The 9,128-nt window shown below is 41.4% G+C and overlaps 1 protein-coding gene across 1 annotated transcript in view; it reads left to right on the top strand.

Annotated features, from left to right (window-relative positions):
• The window catches only part of GRM5 (glutamate metabotropic receptor 5), a 374,881-nt gene that overhangs the window by 346,765 nt on the left and 18,988 nt on the right, over positions 1-9,128 (top strand). Inside the window, exon 8 of the mRNA XM_072969029.1 lies at positions 7,670-7,765. Coding sequence (XP_072825130.1) covers positions 7,670-7,765 — 96 coding nt within the window. The remainder of the gene's footprint in view (positions 1-7,669; positions 7,766-9,128) is intronic.

Genomic DNA, 9,128 nt, shown 5'->3' on the forward strand with positions numbered 1-9,128 from the left:
CAGAACGAAGTGGGAAAGCGGGGGAAATGTTAAGTGACGGGATCAGAGAAGTAACGGGGGCGGCAGAAGATTGTATAGGACTTTGTAAACCAATACAAGAAATTTAATTTTACTCAGAGAGGTGGGTAACTCATTGAGAGTTTTGAGCAGAGGAGTGATATAAAAGGAGTTTTGTTTTGACAAGAGTGTTCTGGTTGCTGTACAGAGATGGGGTTGGGTTGGGTTGGGGGTTGCAGGGGACACTGTTCGTAAGGACACAAGCAGGACCAGTTGGGGCGCTATTATAATTTTCAAAGTAAAAGATGATGGTGACTCGGACCAGGGTAGTAAATAGAGGAGGAGCTAAGAAACAGTCCTATTCGGGGTATTTTTTGAAGATGGAGCCGGCGGGATATGCTGACGGGTTAATCATGAAGTGTAAGTGAAAGAAGGGTGTTCTTTCTTCCTTTTTTTCTATAATTATTTTATCTCAAAACTCTAGATTAGTTATTCCCTTCCCCCAAACATCTTTAATTTTTTCTCTCTTTCTAGGTCTCAACCTAAGTCTACACAGTTGCTTCAGTTTCCACTTATTAAAAAGAAAACCAAGCAAAATAAACAAACGACAAAGCCCTTTGGAGACCTGATAACCCCTCCAGCTACTTCGCCATGTTTTTCATTTATTCATTCACATATTCATTCACAAGTTTTTTTTTATTCATCATTTTTTAAAATTCTCTACTTTTCCAGGTGTGTGCTTAATCTTAGCCTCAAAACTCTGCCTTCTTCACAGCAACCTTATTGTCTTTTCTGTGACATTCTAAGTGATTTCTTCCATAACTACTTCAATAATTTTTACTTTATTGGCCAAAAAGGCTCTTTCCTTCCATCATTTTTCTCTGCTCATACTATACTTTTATTCTGAATAATAGAAAGTGCTTGAGGAAAAAGAGGATTGAAATTTACTTTGTAAATGAGATGCATTTATAACGGTTTAAATGAGACATTTCTTTGAAGGACATTCTCCTACCCACTAACTCTTCAACCCTTCTCTCCTCCCCCATTAGTAGCCACTCCATACTGAATTTGCACAAAAAGCACACATGAGATCTCCAGCATTTTCCACCTCCCTTTCATTGATTTCCGTGTTGGTTTTTTTTCTCTAAATATTTTAAAGGATGATAAAGTAAAATATATGTACAATGTCCTCTACACATTGGGGAAAACAGCTCCCTGTGGTTTTCACTAAACTGAATGACACCTAGTGTGGGAGTAGAAAACGGGCCAAGGGTTGTAAGAGTTCAGAAGAATTAGCTCGATGCTCCTTCAATGAGTGGAGTGTGGGGTACAGTGTAAGTCAGTGTGGGAGAGAAGACGGTAAAACAAAATTGTTTCTCACAATAAGTTTTGGAAAGAACAACACCCTGAGATGGACAAGGCCTTGATGAAAGTGTGGAGTCGAGGAAATGTGCCTCTGGCACCCTTAGCTTTCTCCTTTTCTGTCCCTTTCCCTCTCTAGTGCTGACACCTCTGGGACCTCAGTGCTGGTTTTCCCCTCTCATCTCAGCCATATTCTCACAGACTCTGCAGTGCCTATCAGAAAACATCCCTCCAAATATGGGATCTCTACTCTCGGCAGGATCTGCTCCACGAGCCTCCTCCCCCATGGAAGACGGAACATCTTTGCTCTTGATGTCAGGGGCGGGTGAGAGAATTCAGCAGGGGAACCTCCCTAGCATCTCAGAAGTAGTACCCTGGAGGGGAATTCCACTTACACATGCTGGTCCTTGTTTCACCCACTGGACTGTTCCCTTCCAGCCATCTGAAGGCTATGTCTGTAATCCCTGTTTGATGACAAAGACCCCCCTTCATCTTCAACTTCTTTACTAAACACCCCATTTACCATGTTTTACTGCAAAACCTGGTTCCCTCCCCTGCAGCCCCTTCATAGGTTACTCGTCTACCACATCACGTACTCCTCGGGGCTCAGAGCTGGAAGTCAGCAACTCCATGCGGCTCCCAGACATCCTCCACATCTTACATCTTACGTAGGAAAGTAAAAGCTAAAACCACCTTCTTTGAGGCTCTTGACATCTAGCTACCCCTCCATCTTTCGATTGTGTTTATAATTACTATTTACTGCCAACTTCTGGGTAAAGAATTTCTGTCTGCACCAAGTTCTTCTATTGTTCTGGGTTACTTTAGTGCCGAATAAAGGGCAAACCAACCCCATAGGCTCATTTTTCAGTTGTAATGATTAAATTCTAGTGCAATTAGAATGATCATTTTAGCCATCCTACCTCTGGTAGACTCATTACCTGAACCTCCTTCACATAAGGAGTCCTTATTTCTATCCATCCAGCTTCAGGCATCATCCCCACAATACCTGCTGTTTCACCTAATGTACACATTTTTCTTTGAATGTATTCATCTTATTCTAGTCTTTCATCTCATTCTGGACTCATTTGGGACTGCATAGCCTATATAGAAATTTCAGTAATCCAATATCTAGTAAATATTGGTAGAGACAGGGGAAAGGGAGTGAAGAAATGGAATTTTGCCATTCAAATCATTATGGAGAAACTATATTTACTTTCCAATCCTAAGTGATTACCCGCATATTTTTTCAGTTCAGCCGATGAACATGGGCTCTTGTAGGATTGAATAAAGACGAACTAGAGCTTCCTGGACAAAGGAGGTACTAAAGGAACAACAGCAAAAATCCTCACAGAAGGCAGCTAAAGCTAATTTCAGACCAAATCATTCTTAAATCTATTAGAATTATTGTGACGGTTTTTCATGCCAAGTTTATGGCCCAGAAACCGAAGCGTCAGAGCTATATTGAGCACAGATCTAGAAATCTGGAGACTGTGAAAAAATATAGAGAGAGAGCAGATTGAAGAACCCTGAATTCAGTATCTGGCATATAGTAGGTACTCAGAAAATGTTTTGAGGGAATGCTCACATTAGCGGTGTAATAGAAGTTTTGAACAGGAAGAATGAGTAAATCTGTAAGCCCCTGCCCCCCGCCACTCCATAGTTGACCTGCTCGCTGTGGGCACTTTCAAACATTTTTGTGGTATTTGTAACCATCTGTATGCTTATGGCTCCCAAGAATGTAACAGTCCCCTAACTTTCAGATTCTTAAATCCAAGTGTCTATTGAATTTGTTCAGTTGTGTGTTCCACCAGCATCTCAAACCCAGTCTTCCAAAATGAAGCTTTTTATTTCTTCCTCCAAATATACTCCTTCTCTTATATTTTCATAACTTAGTTATGTGCACCACCCAAGGCAGTAACTGAGTGGCATTTTACACTTCTCTCTCTTAAATTCATCAGTAAATCCTACTCATTTTACCTCCTTTATATTTTTGAAACCGTTCTCTACTTTTCATCCATATCAATACCGCAAGGAATTTTCTCATCATCTCTCACAAGAACCATTGCAACAGAATGAGTCTATCCCTAGTTTTGTTCCCTTAAATCCATAGTCTTTTATCTCAATGTCAACTCTAACCACATTTTTTTTTCCCTTGGCTTGAAGATCTCACAGTGGACTCTCACAGCCTACAGTATAAATTCATCCATGAGCTACCTTTTAGGTCCCTCTCCATCCACACTGCGCGTTTTTACCTTGTCTCATTTTACTTGATTACAGTAAAAAATACCAAGCACTGTTTCCCCATACACACCATGCTACTAAGCCTCTCCATGTGTTTGCTCTTGATATTTCTTCTGCCTGCCTACCTGTCTTTTCACACTGCATCTGTGATCAACCTTCAAGATTTACCCTAGGACCGTCCCTCATCAAGGTTTTTCCTGCTATTCTAATATTGGTTGGGAGTCCTTCTTGTATTTGTTTCTATAATAAAACTTCTCACATCATTTAAAAATTATCCATTTACATTTCATCCTCCCACTCTAGACAGTGAACTTATCGGTGCCACAGGGTTACTCACGTGCTCCTTATCACAGTGCCTTGCACGTGGAGCATTCAGTAAATGGTTTGAAAGCTGTAAGTTCAACATATGTAGTGCATCTATTGGAACCCAAGTGAGGGAACACAATTGACTGCCTATACTAGATCCTCCACTAGCCATCCTTATTAACCCTGTTACTTATTTGCAAAATGAGGCCAAGGTGAGAAAGGTGAATAATAAGCCTTCACGGTTTTGTTTCTAAAATTACTGATATTGTTACTTACAGGGAAGTCGAATGGAAATAAGATGAGCTTTGCAATCACAGAGGCATATTTTCTTATCCTGGGTTCCCCACCCATAAACAGTGTGAGCTTGGGCTTTCCAGCATGATCCTCAATGCCTGCCTTTTTGGCATGAGGATAATAGCACTTATTTTGTAAGGCAGTTTTAAGAATTGAGGATAATATACTGAAAAGAACCTGGCACATTCAATATTCTATTATTCTTATTTCTATTATGACTTTGAAAGTAGTTACAAAGCATTTTATTTGAAAGTTGAGTTAATATTTGTAAAGCACTTCAAACAGCGCCTCACAAGTATGTGTGTATATCTGCGCATACAGGTGCACAATCTATGTTTAGTAAGTGCCTAAAAGATACATGAATTTACTATATAAGAGAAATAATTTTGATTGATATTTTATTAGCTATAAACTCTGAAAAGCTTCAACTATTATATTTTTTAATTTTGTTTTTTATTGAAGTGTAGTTGATTTACAATGTTAGTTTCAGGTATACAGCAAAGTGATTCAGTCATACATTTTTTTTTTCAGATTTGTTTCCATTATATGTTATCATAAGAAATTGAATATAGTTCCTTGTGCTATACAGTAGGACCTTGTTGTTTATCTAATTTATATATTGTAATGTGTATCTGTTAATTCCAACTTCCTATTTTATCCCTCCCCTGCCCTTTCCCCTTTGGTAACCATAGTTTGTTTTCTATGTCTGAGTCTATTTTTGGTTTGTAAATAAGATTTGTATTATTTTTTTGGATTCCACATACAAGTGATATCATATGATATTTGTCTTTCTCTGTCTAACTTACTTCACTCAATATTATAACCTCTAGTTTCATCCATGTTGCTGCAAATGACATTACTTTATTCTTTTTTGTCTGTTTTTTTAATATTCCATTATATATGGCTGTGTAATATTCCACCACATATATATACATATATATATATATATATTCCACATCTTCTTTATCCAGTCATCTGTCAATGGACATTTAGGTTGTTTCCATGTCTTGACTATTGTGAGCTTCAACTATTTTTAACTGACAGTTCTATATTTCTGAAATAAACCCAAATAGAAAGAATTGTGCATCTGCAGCAGGGACTATAAAAGCATTATTAGTTACTTTAAACAGCACATGATAGGTGAGTGGAATAATGAATGAGTGAATGAATGAAAATGTAGTCTATTTAAGTGTCTGGTAAACATAGTTGAGATGTAATTATAGTTATAGACAGGCAGGAAGGGTTCCATCTAAAGCAAAGGTGAGCTTCCCAATCTGCAAATGATATTGATTTTTATCTTGCTATGCATACAAGAACTACTTGAAAGTTCCATAAAGTCTAATGTATCTCTTGCTTTATTGGAATAAGTTGGGATTTGTATTTTTTGTTTTGTAGAATCTTTTACCAAAGGAGGTTGGGTTATGATAGAATAGAATCATTCTGTTTAGGATCTGTTTCATAAGTAAGGGTACCTGGAAGAGAGAGAGAGAGAGAGTGTGTGTATGAGAGTGTGAGAGACTGACAGATAGTTATGAATATGAAGAGTGTAGATGTCCTAAAATATCTGTGAAAAGACTTAAATTAACTGGAGATTAATCTAACAGAAGATATTCAAAAATACTTTAAGGATCCCTTTTTAAGGAACTAGATTACCATGAATAATTCTATTATTCTGTTAATAGACAGTAATGTTCTTTTAATTTAAGCTATAGAGCAGCATTCTGATTGTGCAACCCAGTCCACAAGTAAGCACAAAATATTTTCTATTGAAATGTGGAACGTCCCTCAATGGTGGGTACTTCACAAGAGAGCCTCTTCGAAGGGGTTTTCTTTGGTGAAACAAAGGCTGCTCAGTCTGGTTTGGTCGGATGCTGTACCTTCTCTAAGAAAGTTTCTTTCCTCTCTTCTCTCTGGCCTAGAGCTAAAGCTACTTTGTACATATTATCTTCTCCCCTTCCTTCTCCCACTAGACTGTGAGCTCTAGGAGGCAGGACCTGTGGATTATTTATCTCTATATCCCCAGGACAAAAGCCCTTTGCCTAGAATTTAGTCCACTGAAGAAGGTAATCCATTCCATCCATTTTGCTTGATGTAATAAGCCGTTTCACTTTCACTCAAATACTACTTTCAACATCTTAGAAGAGAGAAAATTTAGGAGGAAGGTCTTTATCCCAGGACAAAGAATGATTTTAATTTTATTGCATTCTGTCTTATCTAATATTAATTTTGAGACAGCAGGAAAAGAAACTTTTTTTAAAAAGTGACTCTATCAAGGGTAAACAAATCTTCTGACAGTAAGTCTAGTAAGGCACTTGCTCCCTCCCTGCTGAATCCCAGGGAAGTGGATGGCACAGCTTGAGAGCAGGCTCCAGGTTTCGAAGGGGAAAAGGTAATAAAGGTCCTAACCCTTAAGACTCTTGGACCCCTGCAAGCTCGACTGACTACTGTTCTGTACTGACTGGCCTTATGATTTTGGTCCAGTCAGTTAAGTAAGTCTCTGTATCTGCATTTGGCAAATGGGGAGAACAGTGCCTCTTTACCCCACAGGCTTAAACTGATGAATAAAAATAAAAAGAGAGATTTTTTCTGTGAAAGTGCGTTGGCTCTGAAAATTGTCGTACAAATAAAAGGGCTCATCCTGATGCACCACGTAGCAGACAAACGTTGGGAATCTCACCGCTTACCTATGGAACATCTGTCTAATACTTTCCAGGTGTGGTGAATTGCCAATTCCTGTGAAAACTGCCGGAGGCGCCCTCCATAGGGCCGGCAGCCAAATACTGAATGTCAGACGTCAGCTTGATGGTTACAGAAACCTCTCACAGCCAAGGACCTCGCTTTTCTCTTTGGGCATCACCAGTCTCTACAGTAATGCTCAGACATAGTCCCTCTCAATGAAGGTTCATTAATGATAAGAATGACTTCTTAAACTGGAAGGCAACACATTATAATGGCTAAAGGTGTAGGTTCTAAACTCAGATCCCCATGTTCAAAATCCTTAGTCAGTCTTCTTAATCCTTGTAATCTTGGGTTTCTGCTTCTTTAAAATGGATATAATCATAACAGAAGCTCTGCCTCGAGTTGCTGCCAGGACTCCATTTAGGCAAAGTTCCAGCACCATGTCTGGCACATGGTAAACATGAAATGAATTCTAATTTATCAATATTCACCTTTTTCTTAGATGCTAAGAATTACATTCCTTTTACCATTGACCATTAAATGTGATCAGTAGGCAATGCAAAAGGGTAGATCACACGTGGCTTAACCAAGAAGTGATAAAACTGCCCCCCACTGTTATCCACACACCATCACAGTCATCTGCAGTATCACAGGTCAGACATCGCAGGGAAAGCAGGAACCCTCTTGGGGCGTGGGGCCATCTTCCGCAGCCCCAGCTCTCCCCAAGTCCAGCCAGTTAAGCACACAATCACATCTTTCTGTTTGCTCCTGTCCTGTTCATGCTCACCAGGTACAAAGACAGGAGACTGGCCCAGCACAAGTCGGAAATAGAGTGTTTCACCCCCAAAGGGAGTATGGGGAATGGTGGGAGAGCGACAATGAGCAGGTAAGCAAACTGTGAGTGGCCTGAGGTGGTGTGAACTAAATGTCTGCAAGTCGCAGGAGCAGGTGGCTCCCTGGGCCGGGTCCTACTCAGCTGTGCCTCCCATACAGTGTGTCCCCCGTGGGCCACCGCTGGGTTTCTGTGTGTGTTTGACTTGCAAAGCTCATGCCGTCCTCGTGTACAGTGATGGGACGCTGCTGCTCCCCAGGGCTGTGTGCTTTGCATGTCTGAGGCCTCAGCTCACAGTCCGCTCCCCTGTGGATTTTAACTGACTGGTCAAACGCTTCTGCGGAGTTTGCAAAGTGGAAGAGATTGGAGGAAATTCACATTTCAGGACTGTCTGATCGCTTAACAAAACAAATGCAAAAAGCCTAGGACTGGATTTGAGGGAAGGTCTGCAGCCGAGGGAAGACTCCCACCTTGATGCCGGGCAAGCCTGGGAATTAATCTGACTTTGAATGTAAAACGCCATCTCACAGCCAAGGGCAAATGCTCTGCCAAACTGGTGAACTGTAGAAGCAAGAGGCCTTTCGTGACCTGAGATCAGGAAAGCTGGTCCTCCTCTAGCTACCGTAGCTTTGCAGCTCCTTTCCTTCTCTGTGTCTGGCGGGGGACACCCTCTGTCGCTGTGCTGTGCATGTTCCTTCATAACAAGCACTCCCAACCAAGCTGTGCCCAACCGGGGGTAGCTGGAACTCTAAGCATCAGCTGAGCCGTGTTGCATGAAATAAACGTGCTTTATTGCATGGGATGGGGTTTCGAGAAAAGGGCTCTGGAGATCAAGGCTTCCAAGACTGGCATTAAACAGTTCCAGGAGGCTGGAGAAGCCCTGAGTTGGGAGACCATCCCCCATGAACTCACTCTCCACCTCTAATTTGCTGTGGTATTTCCCAATCTGCCTGTGGTACAGAGGTGTGGAGGGGAAGCTCTTGCAAATCAGCCTGGATTAAAGGAAGCGTGTACATGTGTGTGTGCACGTGCTGAGGGCAGAGCTTGACAACTAGCTGCAGAGCAAGAAGAGAATTCAATCCCGCTGAACTTTCACCGCCAAACATTGTTTGATTCTGCAGCAGTGGGTTCCTTCTGGTTTTCAAAATAACGTCTAACTTTCTCCGAGGACAGCGCACAACTTTGGGAGGGCAGTGGTGGGCGGGGTGGGCTTTCGCATCGCAGCCCCTGAAAATGGTGCCCTGACCCATGCTGCCTACAGCCTGAGCGATTCTTCATAGCAGCTCTGATGGAGAGCTTGTCCGGCTTTGTCCGCGGCTCCCAGAGACCAGGCGGTCGGAGCACGTGGACAGGCGCGCTTGTGTGCGCACCGGAGGACCTGATGGCCTTATGCCCACACTCCCTTTACACGGCTATC

The sequence above is a fragment of the Vicugna pacos genome, chromosome 10, assembly GCF_048564905.1.
Source record: "Vicugna pacos chromosome 10, VicPac4, whole genome shotgun sequence".
Lineage (NCBI taxonomy): Eukaryota > Metazoa > Chordata > Mammalia > Artiodactyla > Camelidae > Vicugna > Vicugna pacos.